The sequence below is a fragment of the Aphis gossypii genome, chromosome 3 (assembly GCF_020184175.1).
Source record: "Aphis gossypii isolate Hap1 chromosome 3, ASM2018417v2, whole genome shotgun sequence".
NCBI classification, from domain to species: Eukaryota; Metazoa; Arthropoda; class Insecta; order Hemiptera; family Aphididae; genus Aphis; species Aphis gossypii.
In genome coordinates this window covers 50,977,027-50,998,079 of record NC_065532.1, presented here as the reverse complement: position 1 = coordinate 50,998,079, position 21,053 = coordinate 50,977,027, and the positions used below count along the sequence as shown (strand labels likewise).

At 25.7% G+C, this 21,053-nt stretch overlaps 1 protein-coding gene across 1 annotated transcript in view; it reads left to right on the top strand.

Annotated features, from left to right (window-relative positions):
* LOC114132195 (disintegrin and metalloproteinase domain-containing protein 10) overlaps positions 1–21,053 on the top strand; it is a 73,958-nt gene that overhangs the window by 24,530 nt on the left and 28,375 nt on the right. Inside the window, exon 3 of the mRNA XM_027997587.2 lies at positions 12,715–12,836. Within this exon, the coding sequence (XP_027853388.2) occupies positions 12,715–12,836 (122 nt within the window). The remainder of the gene's footprint in view (positions 1–12,714; positions 12,837–21,053) is intronic.

The following is a 21,053-nucleotide window of genomic DNA, read 5'->3' as shown; positions in this document are numbered from 1 at the left end:
CAATATATTTAATTAGTATTTATGCAAAATTACATTAAAAGTAGCAAGTATAAATATTATTATATAAAATAGTAACATAATATATACAATATACATATATATAATATATTTTTTTTTTATCCACATTAAGGTCGGATACAAACCTATACATATAGTTTAAATTTTAATGCCAAAAAAATATATTTCTAATTACAATTTTCATACCACTATATTTGTAAATCGTTTAAATTTAGAGCTAGTATGCGGTTTTATATTTGTTTTGTTTTATTTTATTTTTAAACAAGGTTGATATTTACTCTTGTAAAAAAATGTTAAATATATTAGGTTTGAATTTTGTCGTAAAACTAAAACAACTTGGTCGGTCGTGGATTTACTGCCTTTAGTCTCATCGAAAAGTAACACGACAGCAAAAGAGTTTATGACATTTTTATATATATAATGAAAACACAGACGTCACACAGAACGAATCGTCCATGCGAAATGCATCAAAAAGGTGTTTCCTGGGAAAACTGATAACGTCTCATTCCTACCACATGGGACCGGAGACAAATGATTTATCGTTTCACATCATTCGTAATATACAAGCATTGTATGCCAGTTTTTTTTTTTATGCACTAACTCATTCAAATAAGTCAACTTAATAATTTTTAAATATTAGTTAAGGTTTATATTTATTCACATATTTATCTAAAGGTAAAATGCACTCTAATTATTTGAATAACGTTACTGTATTATTATATTAGTTATTAAATGATATCCTCGCGAAATTTAATTTACAATTGAAATGTTGATTTATATACTATACAACAATAATTGCTCATTTAGTTATTCATGGTTATCGCAAATCCATTATATCTTATTCTCCAGTCAGTCGACGTAAATTTTGTTAAGATTTACTTGTTATTCTGTAAAATCACTTTTACTTAAGTCTCAAGCGACGGAACTGTCCATTTATAATATTTATTTTAGTGTTATATCAATTTTATTTAGGTTTGTAATATTACTTATTTATTCTCGCATTATACATTATTACTTCCAATCACTTTCACTACCAATTAATAAGAAGTATCTGTTGACATGTAAAGGAATAAGTTCCCTGATGAAATATAACATTTTTCACATAGATCTAACTGATCTGAGGATATGATTTTTAATTTTTGTATGAAAATAGTGTCTGTACCTACTCAAAAATATATTAAAATATATTTTTTTTAATCATTTATAATATTATAAAGTAATAATAATTATAACTATTTAAGTTGGTATCTGCCTAAAACATGATTTCTATTAACTATTTTTAACAAAGTTTTTTACGTATTTTAACTGCAATTTTCTCATTATATATTATAAATAAGCATTATTACATGTAAAAAATACATGTATAATAATGTCTATAGAACGTACTTATTCATTTTTGAATGTATATTTGTTAATACATCCTCTGATTTAGTACCTAGTCGATTTAATTAATTAAATGTAAGCCTAACAGGACTTGTATTTGCACATTTTCTCGATTAAAAGTTATCTCGTTAATTCAGAGTAACGTGAATATTTAAAACATTTGACGGCTTTTATCCGTTGGGAAATTTCAAAACTGAATTAAATTACATACTTATTTAAATATAGGTATATATATATTTAAGTAATTTGGATGTATCGCGTATTCGCGTATAATATAACTGTTTGTTGACGCATTATCAGGTTTTTGGTCACGATTAAACCAATGTCTCGAAAAATTGCTAACTTAAAATAATACATTTAGGTACTTTTCAAGGGGTACTAATCAACTAGCTACTCACCACTTTATTAACACTTTACTTACACCTTAATAGTGCCAACGGTGTAAATTACATACAAAAAAAAAAAAAAAATGAAAGGCGCATGTGGATTATAATACTAACAAACTCAGTTGGCTCTTCGAGTCTTGGCAGTTATTATTTTGTTTCTTTCTTTAACAACATAGCGGTTGTTTTATTCCTGCTGATAATCAAGGCTTTTCATCCGCGCCCTCGTAGAAATTTCCCTGCATCTCCGTCGTAACGCTGGTTGTTATAGCGTCCGCATACTGATTATTATTCTCTTTCTCCTCGTATTCCTCGTCTTACACTCCTCCTTATCGTTCCCTCCGGTATAGCCTTAGGCGTGTGTACGCGTTAAAGGGACGCCGCTCCCAACTTTTCGAGGTACGTACTGGATTGTTATTAGTCATCTCCCTTTCTGTGAAATTAGTTCTCAACGAGCAATATTCAGTAAAATCGATAGCCTTAAACGAACCATAATAATTATTCTAAAACCATACCGGACAATTAAATATTGATAATTAGTACTTATACTAATTTTCAATTTTGTTTACACAATTATTATAGGTAAAGATATACATATTATAAATTAGAATGGGAAATTCGTTAGAGAAATTGTGATTAATTATAAAAATAAAATAAAATTTGTTTTTTAAGTTTTTTTCTAAATAGGTAAAAAAGATACAACTAATAGAATTAATTTTTCTTACAAAATTAATTTTAAATTTTAGATTATAAATTATAATCAATGATATTATTAAAAAATAATAAAAATAAAATTATAATGAAGACAGTTTTTCTTAATTACCTTGTCTAGTTTTGAACATAAATTATTTTGTATAGTTGATTTAAGTTTTAAATAATCACTAAGTTTTTTTATTAATTTAATAACAAAACAAATTATTTTCCGTATGTTTAATTTTTTTTACCAAGATTAAACTTCTGATTTAAATTTTAAATTAAAATGCTTCTGATTGTGTATTCTGTAAAATCAAAAATCAAATTTTTAGTTATAGATTTAACTACTTTTATCTAACTTTTTGGGCTTGAATATTTTTTTTTATTGTATTTTGTTGACTCAAATCTACAATATTATTGGTTTTATTCTTTTGTATAAGTGCTATAAATCATGTTCTACAATGTTACAAATTATTCAATACTCGAAGCTTAGAATCCTTAAAATATATTTAGGTACAGCAGTTTTAACCAAAATTAAAACTGTTAGTAGTGTTTTTTCACGACCAACCTAAATAACAGGAAAATAGAATATTCCAATAAACCACTAAATACAAGGAAGACATAGACAATATCCTATTACCGTGACGGAAACAGTTCATCAAAATTGTTACTAGGTCACCCACGACAGTTTTGTTCTGATTATTTTGTGTCATGTTATTCTTAATAATCATAGGCTCATAGTATTGTGGTAATCTTACTACAGGCCGTTGAAATGTAATGATGTACATTATACATGTTTATTCGTCCTCAAAATGTTTTCTATAAACGTACCTACCTATTGATCATCAGAAAGTTTTAGAGTAGAACAAGTTTTTGTGATAAATACTAACAATATTATTAATTTTACAATCATTATAGTAAACAATAATGAAGTTTTTTTCTAATTATTTAAGTTATGGACTAAACTTTTTATGATAAATTTTCTAAATTACAAATTTCAAAATTCTTTACTTATATGAAAATAAAGTTTAGTTTAGTTATTTAATCCACGTGACTGTGTATGTGTGTGTTTTTAATAAACAAACTTATAGTTTTTAGTTTTGAAAAAAAATGTGTATTAGTAGTACTTATAATTATTAATTTATTCTAAACAATAAACAATAAGTGAAACTTAAAATTGGAAATTGTCATCAATGAATGTAAACATAATATATTATAATATCTCTTAAGTAATTCGAAGTTTAAAGAGAACCTAACCCATTATTCCAAATTCTAATAGCTAACTTTTAATTAGGCAGGAAAAATAAAATTATTGGAAAATTGTATGGTTATTTATTAAACTTAACCTTTAATTTTTAACTGTTTTTTTTCTGTTCTAAATAATAATATGTTATACGCAAATAATATTTGAATTTATAATGAATAATAGACATGGTTTTACAATTGAAGATCAAAAATTAAAATGTTGAGTTGATTTTGTTTTGTATGATACAGTATTGCTGTATAATTTTTATATAATGTAACGTTTTTATGTTTTTTACATGTACAATATTATACAAAGAAAGATAACGTAATACACATTTTGTTTTTTTAAATAAATTTTATTGAATAATTTGAAAATAATATTTGGTGAAACATCAGATAAATTCTGTTTATTTTTGATTTTTTACCATTTATTGGAGCTATTGATGTTAGTATGCAATTAAAGTTTAATACATTAAATTCATAAGTTGTGAGTTCACAACCTAAACTACGGGAATAGATTCGATAATTTTAAAATTATATGTTAAATTAATTTTTAATTTTTTCTCCATTTTATGATTAAAATATTCTTATTATTTCAAATTCATATTTTTCAATTTCTATTACAATAAAATTTTCAAATATTAGTATTGTTGACTAACAAATTAACACAAGAACTCTTATTATTTTGTTTTCAACTAATTATCAATTAAGTAGGAAGTATTTGGGTATATCAAATAAATATTTTTCAGAAATAATAATTGTATACAAAACCATTAATAATTCTTAGTAGAAATTATATAATGGTGATAATTTTATTTGTATACTTTTCTTTCACAATAAACTCAATAAAGGCATTTAAATTTAACATTTTGTTTGATTTTTTAATAATTTATCTGAAATAATTGTTAACACTTAAAATTTAACTTGTTTAAACAAAAATAAAATAAAATTATCATTATAACGAATATTACTGTATTACTATATTTATTCTGTATTAAATTATGTATGTATTATGTAAACAAACATTATATTTTGAAGCGTTGACACGATAAATTTATGAAAATAATAAATTTACTTTTCATTTCGTATTCAATGTTCATCCACTGGAACAAAACATGACACACTATATTATATATTATTTAACAACATATGTAAACATATAATCGTCTTATGCATTCGTCAATATCATATATGTATTGTGAAAACAGGGACTCACAATAGCAAAGCATTAGTCTAATGTATTTTTATTACATTTTGAATAGTGCGTGGGTGAAACTGTAATATACATTGTACGTACGCTCTGGAAACGTTATTTCCGTAACATTTGTTTTCATCTTTATTTGTTAGAATTGTAAGAATTATGTGTATAAATTAATTTTTGAAATACTGTTATGTGCAAATTGTAAAAATAAGTGCAATTGTAAAAAGTATGAATACTTTTCAGTAATTTATCCAATGTTGCCATTATTTTTTTCATAATTCTAATGGCACTACGTTTATTACAAACTTTTGAACCTAAGTACCTATTCAAGTTTTTTCTTTATTATAATTATAATTTATAATTGTAAATTAACATCACATAGGAACATATTTTTATATTTTACTTGTTTGAATCTATACTTCGAAATATAAAGAATTAATTATTTTATATTATTTAATACATATCTATTTTTAAAATATTACAATAGTTATTTAAAATTTATAACTATTTTATGTTGCTGAATTAATTTTAATATTTATTTTATAAAGGGTTTCAATAGATAGGTTTTATATATTTTATTTTTTAATGTTCGTTAAGAATTGTTAACATTAAGTTTTGAAAAGTATATCACACTTTTTCTGTTGTCTTTCACACTCTCCCTATTTCAGTCATAGTACTTCTTTTTTTTTTTTTATAAATTCTCAACATTCTAGTATAATAAATATTTTTAATACGAACCATGATTGTATGTAGATTTTAAATTGTTGGGTTTTTGATCAAAGTTAATAGGAGGTCTGCGGGATTTCACCAAAGTAAAGGTTGGTTGAAGATGAACAATTCCAGGTTGAAACTTGAATGTTGTAATGGGAATAAAGAAAAGTTGAAAGGTAACCTTTTAATTACGCTGGGTGATTCATACTGAGTGGTGGTGCTAGCGATACTGTGGTTGATCGTTACGGTAGGAAACGATTAAATCTCTAAAGAACTCAAAGAAAAGTATCTAAGCCCTTGGGTTATTGCGAGAGGAGTGTACAATTTTCCAGGCAACTTTTTAGCACTACGTCGTTAGCAAATAATGATTATACTTGCAAATTTTATTTGTCTTTCGGATGTTGTCTTTTCGTCGACCCCACTGCTACCGTTGCCATGACAGGTGCCATTAAAATAAATACCCCTTCGTTTTCCCTCTGATGTCGTTATTAATACCGCTTTATGTTTTTTTTTTAATAATAAAATGCCTGTAGCAACAGTACTGTACATACACGTTGGTGAATTATAGTTTAATTTATGTTTAATCATATTTAAGAGTGTTTATGTATTCCCTTAAAGAACCATGTAAAAAAATTATTTTGTGACTAAACAATGATGAATATTATTTTAGTTAGGTATATACACTTAACTACAAAAAATAGTTAAATATTATGAATCAAGGAAATAATGATACATGGATTTTATTGTGAATAAGATACTACTCACAATATAAACAAACATATTATCTTCGTGCTATTAAAGTATAATATAATATTTTTTATTTTTAACTATCTTTCAAGAAGATAGCGGAAAAATGGGCCTCATTTAAAACGTTCGCATTAGACCCATGAATTCATAAATTGAAATAAATAAACCATTATCTTCTTGGCATAGAACTATTTATGTTATAATTATATACGAGGTGATTCATTTGTATCTATACTCATTATTTTGAAAAGTCAATTTTTTTTTAATTTGATTTGATGTCAAATTACATAAACTTAACATGATTTTCCAAAACCTCGTCTTGCTGTAATAACAAAAAATTATATGAAAATTATTTTTTCGAAAATGTAGGAATTTGAAATAATGAGTGGAGACATTTAATCAGATCATCTTTTATGTGTTCTAAAATTTTAGAACTATGATTGATTGATTAAAAATGATAAGCAATTTAAAAAATGTTGGTAAGCGAAAATTGAAATGGGTTTTGTTATTTGAATCCATATAGACCATACTTAATTAAGTGCCTCTTGTCCTATAGATTTATTGATTCGTTTAAAATTAAAATTAAAAAAATATATCCATTTATGTAATAAATTATTTTTTTGTGTTAACTTTAAACGAGATTATAATATTGTTAACGTTGTACATTTTATTTTTCTTCCCATTAATTTCATGAATTTTGGATAACCCTCACGAATGTTTTATCTACCCGCATTCTTGTTGACCCAATTTAACCCTTTTAGGGTCATACTTCAGAGTCAACCTCTCTTCTTAAGTTCAAAAGTAATGTATAATTAAATATAACAATAATTTTAGCATAAAATAATGCCTTGAAAAATGTGTGTATGCTTATAGTATTTATATTCTATAATGATATAATACAACATACAATTATTAATCATATTTTTGTTTTTAAATTTGTATGATTTAAACACCTACTCTAATAATAATATATTCTTTGTAATTCATTGTTAATGGATGAAAAGAAAATTAATAAGAAATGTAGCCTCAGGGTCGCAATTGATTGATCCTACGTCATCTGGAAGGTTAATCCTGCCTGCATTTTTGTAGGCATCTATTGTGATGTTAAGGATGATAACAAACATTATTGTTTGGAGCTCTCAAGTTTATATTTGTTATATAGAACGGAGTAAAAACATTAAACATAAATGTATTATTTCATTTTATATAGCTGCACTATCAACCAATAAAACGCGTTTTACATTTTCATATTTCATTGTCATGTGTTCTATATGTTATTAATAATATCACACTGTACATTTAAATATTTAATTAAAATATTAAATGAACTTTATTGAATTCGACACTCGCTATTGCATACAAGCAAATTAAATATGTTATATAATGTACTGATGTTGAATAGAGATGTGTGTTCTGTACATAGGTTAAAAAGTAGGTGCCTATACCTTATTGAAGTAGTTAACTATTCTTGTATTATATTGTAGGAACAGAAGGAACACGTGTAATAAAGAATTAAAATATTATATGATTAAGTGATCAAACCACAAACACATCATGTGAAGACTGAGTATCGTCATACAAATATTATACCATTTGGTTTTTCCAATGTCATCAAGTTTCTCCAACTCTTCCTTATTATATGTATTTTTACCTACGCATATTTATAAAAAAAATATAGGTAGATACATTATATAAACAGAAAAAAATGTATAAAGTTCACATTAATAAAATTATATTTTGTAGAATTTGTGCTTACATAAAATATTATATAGTCTAAAAAAGGGTTTTTGTTTTCTTTAAATGTCGCTTAAAATGGAGTTTCGTCAAAGGTCATCTTACAGTTAAAATGTCAAGAGTATATTACCATCATTGATATGAAAATAGTGATAAAACATAATAATATGTTATTGTCTTTCATGTATGTATTATGGTTTTAAATTTTATTAGAAATACTATAATTTATAATATTATATTATTTACAGTTATACCTGTGGTTAAGTATGTGGTGATAGCCTATTTACATTAGTAATAGGTAAACTATATAGGCCAGTTATTTTTTTGGTTGATAAAAATATATTGCTAAATGTCTACCGTAATTGTTTTATCAATTATTTACACTTTATATGACCTGAAGAAACTCTAGATGCGACTACACGTTAATCGTAGAATAAATTTGAGACCAACTATAATTTATACTACCGAATTAACAAAATATATTTATTTAGCAAAAAACAATGCAAATACAAATAAAAAATTGTATTTGTTTGAATTTTGAACCAATTATAATCCATTGAATGTTATGACCTATATCAATAGTTTTACTATTCAATGTTAATTATTTTATAACTTAAAATTATTTCTTTTAGAATTTTATTTTTCTTTATAAAGTACGTAATATTAGAAAATATTACTTTGTAAGTAATACAAGTACTACTTATTAGTTAGTTAGTTAGTTTGGAATGGTGAAATAGGGGTGTATCCTTCTATGAGTTCGTGATTAATCTTAGGTGAAAATTCAAATCAAAATAAAATTTTGTGTATTATGTTACTGTAGATACATAAAGGATGTAGGTACATCATTATTTTATTCATTATAATATAAAAATCAATTATCGATTCTATTTCTTTTCACGTTTATAATTCATTATTAAACACAATAACAATATTTATCCACAAATTAAATGTGTACTTTCACATCTTAAGATATTTTCATTCATATACGAAATGACCTCGAAAAAAAGTAAGTAGTTATAAAATATGTACCTATTGTACCTACATACTTTTATAGATTTTTTCTTATGAATATATTAATTTTATACGGTTCCGAAGGACTTTAGTTTATGTAATATCAATCTGCAGTGATTGATGTGAATTTCCTTTCGTTTTAGATTTGTTCTATTATTCAAAATATTTTTCGTCACTTGTCTTGAAATTCTATGCTATAGTTAACATTTCTCGTTTTGGGTATGTAAGTGTAATCTCAATGTGCATATTCTTGTTGTGCAAGTGAATAGGTAGGTACTCCAATTTTTACTACCGCATATGTACTAAATATAATAATAATTTTTTTCAAGTCGCGCATGTAAATTAATAGTATCATTTTATTAAATAATTTGAAAGTATGATAATTATAGTAGGACGATGAACATCCATTGTGTAATAATAATTAAGTACATATATTCAAAATTGGTACAAAATGATAGTATCCGGTTATTTTATGTATAGGTACACCATATAATACCATGGTATTATATTATTAATATACATATATAGGTACGTATAAACAATATTACACAATACTTTATTCGAATCGCGCAATAATAGACTCATGTGCGATAAACAAAAACTAAAATAAATACGACCAACAGTTTTCCAATAAGGAAGTGAATGCTTCTGGTCTTGCGCTGTAATAAATTGTAGTATAGGTTTCAACTGGATATTATTATTTTCTTTCCATAACGTTGGTAACAAATGAAAACGAACACAACACAAGTACGAGTATAATACTGATGACAACACTATCTATACCGGCTAAGCCTATACGGTCCGTTCTCATTTCACGATGTCCTATTCATACTGCAGTTCTCGCGAAAACCAGAACAATATAATATAAAGTGGATATAGGTATTGAAGGTTTAAAAATAATACCATGCTAATGACGTCACGACTGTATTTCATTGTTTCAAAACTGGAAGGTCGTTCACCGATCTCTTTGTCCAATCGTTCGAGAAAACCTATATAATATTGTCTAGATGAGCACATTATTATTTTCATATATTTTTCTAATTATTTCCTTTTGTTGTTGTGTTGGTGATAAAATTATTCTCGGGCGATGGGCATGGACCATGTATTATGACTTTTTAGTTTTTCTAATTATTTCCTCTTATTGTTGCGCTGACGATTAAAATATGCACGGTCGTACGCTTTAATATTAATAATAATAATGATAATAATAACAATAATAATTTACCCTTATACGTAGCAAGTAGGTATATTATGGATTATGACGCGTGCCCCATATTCAAATTCACTTCAACACTGCGCTAGTTATTTGGCTTCCGAAGCCGTTCAATTTTTTTTGTTTCCTGGTTGATTATAGGTCAATCGTCAAATATTAATGATATTAAATATTAATATAATATCAACTGCCGAGTTTTGTACAAACCTATTTATCACAATTATCGTAGATTCCTTTAAAATAAATTTACCAGTATCTATTAGCTATTAGGTGTACGTGTTTTATTAAATAATAAACCTTATTTTTTATCGTGGATTTAACGCTGCTAACGAAAGTTTTTACTATTACTCATACATCTTAGATTTCATTTCGATACTTGAGCAATGAGCAACTAACCAGTTATTAAAGTGTATAACTAACTATTAGATAAATACTAAAAACAAAATCGTTATGCAAACAGGCAATTTATAAAACAATTACAGCAGTATACTTATGTTTACAAATAGTCTTAAAATTAAATCTTAAATTGATTATTAAATACTACATTTGCCGTCGTTTATGGCAAGACAATTACTTTTAATTTTTTTTTTTTTTTTTTGTATCAAATAATTCAAATATACTATTTATTTATTCCTCAAGAAAATAATGGGCCCCACTGAACAAGTTTGTGTGGGTATCATGAGTTCACAATTTAAATATAAATTCATTAAATAGTTAATATAAAATTAAATAATCACAATTTGCAATAAACGTTTCTCTGTAGGACTATAGTCCTATATTCAGCTTTGTTCCCGGGCTATTGTGTATAAATGTTTAACAACATGCTATAGCAAGGTAATAATTAACAAACAATATTCGTACACTTATGATTATACATGTGACTATGTGAGTATAAAAGTACGTGGATAAAAGAGTGAAATAATATGCAAATTAATATCTTATTTTTAACGTAATTCGATGTAAATACCTACAACTTTATTATGTATCTATAATTATTCAATGATGTATTTTACGTCATGATATTACGTTAGTATAATATTATATGATATACCTAATAACGTATAAAATACATACGCGTATGTATAACGTGTGTATAAAGTGTAACGTGATTGGAATTGAGATCCTGAATAAATTGAATTTATTGAGGCAAAAAATTAACATATGAGATTTTATTTGGTTATAGAAAATAAAAGTCAAATGTGCGGTTTACAGTCATATAGTGTATTATTAATTAATATAATAAAAATATTAGATAGCATTTTCATATTTTAAAAATAGAAGAACTTAATATTTATTTCGAATTTTAATTGTTGTTATAGGTAGGTATAGTTTAAAAAAATAATAATGTAATTGATATATAATGATATATAATATTCTATCAATGTATTATGTAGAGTCTGAAGTAAAAGTTACAAAGAAAATTAAATTTATTCATAAAAAGTTTACTAATATTGTGTGTATATATTCTATATTTTATATTTTAATCAATGTTCAACAAAATTAAATTACTTTGAAGTTTTAAAAATTCTACCTAGACTCTAGAGCATATAAAAATACATATAAAATGCATTTTTGGTTGAATATCGATTCTAAGTATAAAATTGGAAAAATAGTTCTCATGTATACACATATAAACACATTATACAACTCAATATTTTCCATCAGACTACTATCGAGTTTACATACCCACCCTTATTCTCTGTGTATATTTCTAAATGCCTTTACCCATAATACATATAATCCATCGAGAAAATTGAACAAACACATAACTTATAATTTTATTGCTCTTTGAGCTTCGTACAAGAACAAAGCAACAACTACAAAAAAAGATAAATACTCAACATACTGCATCGTGCAGTGAAAAACACTGTAAAGTTGTTTACTTCTTTTACTGAGTAGGTATCAAACTATATACTATTTTTAAGCGTATTTTTAAAAGAGCGTTTTATTTTTTACGTGTATTATTTCAAACTCATAAATAACAAAAAAAAATGTTATTCGATCTTTCTGAACTCATACTATAATGGTAGTATGACCATATATTATAAAATATATAAGAAGATAAATTCTTGTGTGTATTTTTTCCGCATTTACCTTACGAGGAATTCGCAAAAAATATCATTTAATGACGTTTCCGCGCGTGTTGTGATGGATTTCCATAACTCCGTGATGATCTTTATATATCGTGGGTTCAATCAATCAATGTGTGTTGTGTTCGTAATATTTTCCTCATATATTTATTTTATCTGACACCCGCTATATGATGATGACCTTCATAATGTGCAACATCACATCATAATATTGTTGTATGTTAAATATTACTTGGTACATTTTGTGTCAAATTAAATTGAAGGTATGATTTTTTGTTTCCATAGGACGTTCAAAATGTTGCTGACGCCAGACCAGAAACTATTCGCTGATGACGTGGTGTTCGAGGGGTCGGATGATCGTCCAATACCGTTTGATCCAGGCAAAGCTTACGTCGGCACATTGGAAGGTAAATAAGATTAAAACCGTTTGGCATATATATATTGTATTTGAATAAAGCTCATCCGTATTGGATGATTGCGGTGATGGTTTATCACGTCCTATATTGCTGCACCTACGCGAAAAATCTATATGGAAGATCCTGTGTTTATTATCGTCTGAATAAATAAATAATGATAAATACATATAATATGTACTCTGCGTTATTGACCGTTCGCACTCGTTTGTTCATAGTATTTCAATTAACCAATATTTGTTGGGTCAGAATCATCGTCGCGCAATAATTATTTATGATCTATCATATAATTTATATCATACCGTCTGGTCTACATATGAACACATATGCTGACATTAAAATTAATAAAAATAATGCATCTACTTTTTTAATTTTAAACATACTTCTGTACTCTAATATACTTTAATATACATAAAAAAATAATATAACAAGAAAATAATGTTTGTATAAAAAAAGTCCTACAAACATTCATATCAATTCAATCTATTTTAAAAGAGTATTTGTTCGGACAATGTACTATAAATAAATTGATTTATAACATCCGCATATATAGAAGTGAGAATTAATTTATTTAATATTGCGGATACGGTAAAAGGCAATAACTGATACTCTTTTTAAAATATTAAACAAAATGTACTACCAAAAGTAATGCTGCTACAACTTGAAAATATTTTTAAGGGTTTTAGAATCTTAACGAATTGTTAAGAACTCAGCTACATTTTTTTTTTTTATGATAAAATGGGTTGAATTATTCTATAAGCTAGGATTTACATCTAATTTTCGTAAATTACGCATTCCTAATACGGTTGTACAATTTATTTTATAGTTGGTTATTTCTAGTTCAGTAAATGTTAGTATCTACTACAGTACTACACTAATATTTTAACTTTCCAATTTCGTTACTGTCAGCAAATGTATGATAAACTTTTTCAAGGTCTTTGTTTTTAAGTTTTAATTCGGTTGAAAGCGAGAGTCTTCTTCACACACTATGTCTAAAAACTTGGCTTTAAAGTGTATTGCCATACTAGGGCTGCGGTGTGGCAAACTAGTAGGAAGAGGGAAAACAGTAAAACCATATGATAGAGCTTTACAAACTAATTACCATACCATTCGTTTTAAATTCCATACAACTGTATTTGTCGTAAACATCATAATACAATTTCAAACGTCATTCAAAATTAATAGTATTATTAATAAACCCGTATAATTGAGTTTTTTTAGTTTCCCTTTTCCTAATGCATTTTAATTCTAGTTTATTATTAATGCACATAAATGACTAAAAGTGAGAAAAAATGACTTATACATGTCTAAAACTGTAGATTATCTCTGCAGGACAAATAAAAAATGATTGAATATTATATTGTTACTGTTACACAAACTAAACATTTTAAAAACTTTAAATATCTACGTTATAATATTCAAATACATATTACTACTAAAATATATCCAACAAATATACTTAAATCTATATACTAAACCTATACAAATAGTTTTAATGAATAAGAAATTACAATAAGTTCAGTTTTTTAATATTTAAATTTCCTAATCATATTCTTAATTGGAGTTTAGTTTAAGAGTTCCTAATGATTTTAACTTTGATATTGTTAAGTTAAAAATGTATGTTTTTATGGTATAATAATTTTATCTTAGATAGAGATAATATAATATTTATTACATCGGAGATTTGAAAGTACTCAATAAATAAGCACAAATAGCTCATCGTATTTAATTTCAATAATAATTTATTGTATTGTTTTTTAATATTAGTTTTATACTAAAACTGTCACAACCTATACCTTTTCATTACGGATTTTGATTTAAAATGTTATAAAAATAGTGTATGATGTATTATATAATATAATATATTTTGCTATATTCTTTTTCCAAAGTACGACATATCATATACTTCTAATAGAAAAAATTCTAATGCTATTATGAATATAATTTAAAATATTATAAGATATACGGTTTATCATACCATCTTTCCCCTTTGCAGAATAGTTTTTCGTACCTACATGCGAGCTGCTTTGATTATAGTTGGCAGTTTGACTATTGGTAATTAGATATACATTTTATTCAAAATTTTGAAATGACGCTCCTGGTCACACTTGATGCAATGCACGTTTAATTAGTTTCCACTTCGATTCAAGTCAATTTATTCTAAAAATAATCTAATATTTTTAAATAGAAATTTTTTAGGGGTACGTTGTATATTTATACAGATATCTCACATATTAAATGATAGCAGTGTTGAGGGAGGATATTAATTTAAAAAAGAAGGCGGTGACTGTTTGAATATTTTTCAATAACATTATGAAGTATAAATTATCGCACTCTTGTATTTTGTATTTTTAGAATAATCGTTCATTTGTCGTTTGTCGAATCCGGCCATTTTCGCATTAAAATGTATTATCAACACCTAAATAAATAATATTTTCTAGTTATAAGTTGTATAACTGTTGTATTTTTGATATTTAATTATATTTACGTGGGCATAATTTATAAATATTAAATTAATTTTTCATTGCATATTTTTGTACCAATAAATTTTTCTTTAAGGGAGGGGGGCAGCTGTCTTTTAGATTTTTTTAAGTGGATGGTTAAGTTTAAAGGTTTGGGAATTGTAAACCACTGGATTATAACTTATAGTTATACATTTAAGTTGATGAATAATTGTAATTTACCGATTGATATTATAATACATCATATCGTTTTGAATTTATATATTTCATTTTCGCAATAAACGTGTCTTATACTTTTATGTTTATGACACTATATTTGTGTTTGGATTTTCGGTTTGTTGCGTACCTATATAAATTATATTTTACCAAACGAGAAATGTAACTCTGATTGGGCTCCACGCGAATCGTTTGCTCAATATACAATTGCTGCAATGGCGGCGATGGCGACAGGCGTGCGTATTTAAAGAAGTATTTCTCTGCGGCTTACATATCGGCGGCGAACTTATTCGTAAATTTATGTGCCGGTAAATCAATTTGCAGTTCGTGTGCAGGCCATTGCCACTACCACCGCAGCCCATTCTTTCTGTACGATATAGTCTTTATATATTATTATTATTATTACCCATGGCAGTGCGCCGTGGCCGTCTTACGATTTATTTATTTTTCTTTATCCAGGGTTTTCATTGCAACCAGCTGAATCGTTTTGCCGACGAGTCGTTTATCATGCATTGTTCTTTATAGTTAAAAATATTACGTGTCCATATATGTGCGAGCGTGTGTTTCATGCGGAATCGCTTAAACCCAAACGTTGTGCCCAGTATTCCATTATAACAAACACTTTTGTGTCCGTTACGTACGACGAAACTTCATAATTAATGGTTGAACTGTGGACCATAAAATAATCGCTATTGTGATATTATTATTATTATTACCCATGGCAGTGCGCCGTGGCCGTCTTACGATTTATTTATTTTTCTTTATCCAGGGTTTTCATTGCAACCAGCTGAATCGTTTTGCCGACGAGTCGTTTATCATGCATTGTTCTTTATAGTTAAAAATATTACGTGTCCATATATGTGCGAGCGTGTGTTTCATGCGGAATCGCTTAAACCCAAACGTTGTGCCCAGTATTCCATTATAACAAACACTTTTGTGTCCGTTACGTACGACGAAACTTCATAATTAATGGTTGAACTGTGGACCATAAAATAATCGCTATTGTGATATTATTATTATTATTATTAACGCGTCGAGCTATTTAAACAAAATATTATTAACAGCTGCAGACGGCTACGCGTGCTGTGCTTGTTTGCTTGCATATTACGTATATATAACTTATACGTATGAATATGTGTATGTGTTTGCTTATGCTAGCGAATGTATATGAGAGGGATGGAGAATATGTTTGTGTCCTAGTGCATTATTAAAATGTTTTGCATAACGTATATAGTAATATGTTTATTTATAATATAAACGCTCCGTGTTTTATATCCCTTCTCTACAGTATATAATATTATCTTGTCCCGGAATGGCTAATCTTTGTTTAAAATTTGCAGTCATTAGACCCTATTGCACTATATACACGAACTTTTTACTGATAATTGGTACTTTGTTTTTTTTTTTTTTTATCTGTTTGTTAAAGCTTTGTTTGTTTAATGAAATATTCTTTAAATTCTAAAATTTATATTTTTAGAAGCCCGATCATTGTTTGATTTTTATAAAGTTTATTCTATTCAGACAGGTTCTGTTCTTTGTAGAACCATTTAAATAGCAATGTCATTTGATTTTAATTAACTTAAATAAATTTATCAAAAGTTATTTATTTTTTATTAAAAATATTACTTAATATTATTAATAATAATATAATTTATTTAAAGATGTCATTCTGAAAATTTGAACGAAAGTTACACCATTATTATTTTATTTTTTACATATATATATTTTATTTTATACAAAGTATAGTATTATTGTTGTCATTAAGTCAAATGTATAAACATCAATCTATGAAATAATAAAAACATTAAAAACTATAATTTTGTTAACATTGCTGAAATAATGCAATTATATGAAAAATAAATTACATATTTTTTCAAGGATTAATAGATGAACAAATTAGGTTATAGTAATATAGTAGTTAAATTAATATTTTAAATACATATGTATCGAATTATGACAAAAGAAAGTAGGTTAATATAATCATTTACACAATTCTAAAATAAAAAAATTGTTTGTTCTATATTCTAGTTTTAACTTTTAAATAAGATTTGATAATTTATTATTAATTAAGCATTACATAAGTAGATATATTTTGTAGTTAGTATGGCTTTAAGCTAAAAAAATATCTTATTTTTTGTCAAACAAATCCATTAACTCTAATTCGTGTGCAAATAATTATGTTTTCTTTGAGGGAGAATGGCTTAAATTTAATTTAGTATTGTACTGTATATTGTTACATTAATGAATCAACAAAATGTGAACTAATCTTAATGGAGCTTAGTTTAATCGATACTTTTTTTTTGTTTTTCGTATAATCTCGTATAATCCATTCAAGTGAAACCCATCAATCACAATATCGGGGGACTAATGATGTAAATCGAACGTGAACCTCGACTGGAGAAAACTTTGTTTTTAATTTGTTTAACCGCATCACTTGAGAATATTACACGAGCAAAAAAAAAAAAAAAACGTAGGTTTTTCAAAAATTTCATTTTTATTTATTATTTACACCCTTCAAAACATTGAGTATTTATAACAATGTCAAACTATATTTTTCATATTATTGTTGATGAAAAAACATTGTAATTTAAAGCATTAAACATGTACTGTACTTAAACTTATTAGGAGTAAAGAAAACAAATAAGAGAACACAAAATTCTTATTCTAAATACATATATTAGTAATATTAGTTTATATCGTATTAATTTCTTGTATGTTTTAATGTTAAGCCGTTAATTTATACTTTATTAAGTCTAAGTGTCAACATATAAGAAATCATTATGAATAGACAGAATAAGGAAGGTCGTTATATAATTGTATTAGCTGATAATAAGATCTAATTTTTATTTAAAATCATAGTAACTTTATTAAAAAAACATTATGACACAGCAATTATAGAAGTTTAATTTTATTATAATTTATAAAAGCAGAAGCTTAATTTACTTAAGTGCTTAAATCGATTAAATATCTATAAAACCATAAAAATAATAATTCAAGTAAATATTAATATTTAGGTAAATACCTACCTATGCTTTTAGTTTTACAAGAAATTAAAATTATTCACGTATTACATAGACTCAATTCTAGTACCACGTATTTAGTATTTCAGTGATTGTAGTGTTAATAATTTTTAAACAGACATTTTTCATAAAACAAGAAATGCTTAATTCAGCTTTTTTTATCACTTTCATTTACATCAAATTTCAATATGAATACAGATTATGTAAATTAATTAAGTGGATTATTATAAAATACTGAATTATAAATTAATATTTAAAAATGTACTTATTTTATGTGTTCACAGAGTAGTAGTATTTTATGAATTATCTAAAATATTTTGATTTAATTTCTAAATCAACTAAAACATAATGTATCAAATTAATTATTTTACTCATTATAGTTTTCAAAAATAAATTGAATCAATATTCTAAAATTTGAAATTCTTAAAAGAGTACTTTAGTTACTCAGTATTCATTAACATATGATTGTATATTTTTATTGTTTTTGAAACGCTCAAACCTTTTTTAAACTTCGTTTTTAAATGATAGGTACTCAATATCCCTATTTCCCTAATATTATCTTTGGTAAATATAACATCTCATAATTCTATCAAAATACGAAGTACTTTTAAATTTTTACGTCTAACCGAAATGTATTAGTTAGGTACTATAAAATATTTATTGGTTAGTATAACAGTTAATGATTGTATGTATTTTGTGACTGATATTTGGATGGAAAAGCAATAATTATCTTTTAGAAGATATTCATAGTATGACACTGATACATAATAACAATATAAACTTAAAAACTTTAATGTTTATATTGTATATACATATTATATATTGATATTACCTATATTTATATTGTACAGATGTCAGACACACAATAATATAATTAAAGAATATAAAAATATAAAACAATATAATTGTATTTTTCTGAACTGCTTTTGTCTATTTTCTTTGATCTATGGCGTTTAATGTATGATCTGTATATTTGATCCTTTCCTAATTTTTTTTTCAATTTTTAGAACCAGTGTAGACACCTAAATATCACACTATATAATAATAATATTAAGTGTAAATAATGTAACCTTAATGTTCACATTGTTAAAGCACTTCGTAATACTGTATTGATTTTAGTTCCTAGTTTAGGATTAACTTTTGTTTTTTTACTTCATATAACAGAAAAACGGTTTAAAACTTTTTAACTTGTTTTTTAGTTGGATTTTGTGTTGCATTTCTTTCTCTTATCTTCGTCCACAAAACGTAACATATCGTAGTTCTCACATGCCAGTTTGTCAGCAACAGAAGCATGCATTACTTTTTTCACTTTATTTTTAATTCAGTTCTTTCATACAAGGTACAAACAGAAAAAATATGCGTTAGCATTTAAATTGATCGTCTCTCGCCCACGTAACATCATTGTTCGCATACCAAAAATATACTTATAAAATTATAATACTTAATATACGTACAATATGTATAAAGCATTTTTTAAATATCGCTTAAAATTTGATTTTAAGTCTAATATACAATCCAATAATATTTTCTGTATTTTTGTTTAAATAAGGCGTTAGCTTACATAGTTTATATTTTTGTCTTAATCTGTTCATAACTCGTATGTAATAGAATAGATACATTTTAAATATTATTATAATAATATTTACTATTTAATGTTTTTGATTTGTTTTTGACAAAAATTAGTTAAACTTAAACCTATTGATCATTGGATTACTATAATAGAAAAAAATATTCTAATATAAATTTAAATATACAACAAAACTTTCTTAGGAGTATGTAGATATATACTGGACTCTATCTCTGCTCAGGATCGTTTTTCATTGTATACAATTATTTACCATTGAATTAAAATTTAACACATCCATTATAATTAACTTCTTAATGACAAGTACTCTTGGCACTTATTATTCTGCAGTAGAACAAGTTCCTGGGTTTTTTTTTATACAAATTTAGTTTTGAAAATTATGTACCGTAATCTGGGATATTCGTGTTATACTTACCTGTGTGGTCATATACACGGTGGACAATTTTAAATTACATTTACCGTAATGTTTTTTGGTATCGGTAACCACGGTTTGCCTACTATATAATATATAATACGCAACTAGACTGTGGAGATTGTACTTAATAATTACTCATATAATTTGTGGTAACTAGAATAAACATACAATATGCCCTACTACTACAACAGACTACTTTGTCATTTGCAGTGATTTTTTTCACCTGTATGACAATGCTTCCATTTCTTAAGTTTGGTGTCAAATATTTAAATATATTAATGATTTACCTAACATGTTTACTTCCTTTGTTCTCCAATACTTAATGCAGTTATTCAAAATCTGAGTTTTGGAATTTTAAAATATACATTTAGACCACGTTTTAAAATTCATGAGATTTTGTACCAATTTAAGAGTATTTTTCAGAGATACCAAATTTTTGTTTTTCTCATATAAGAATTCTCTACCCTTTCCTAATGTAAGTTGTTTAGTAGATAATTTATCTAAAAATGTTGA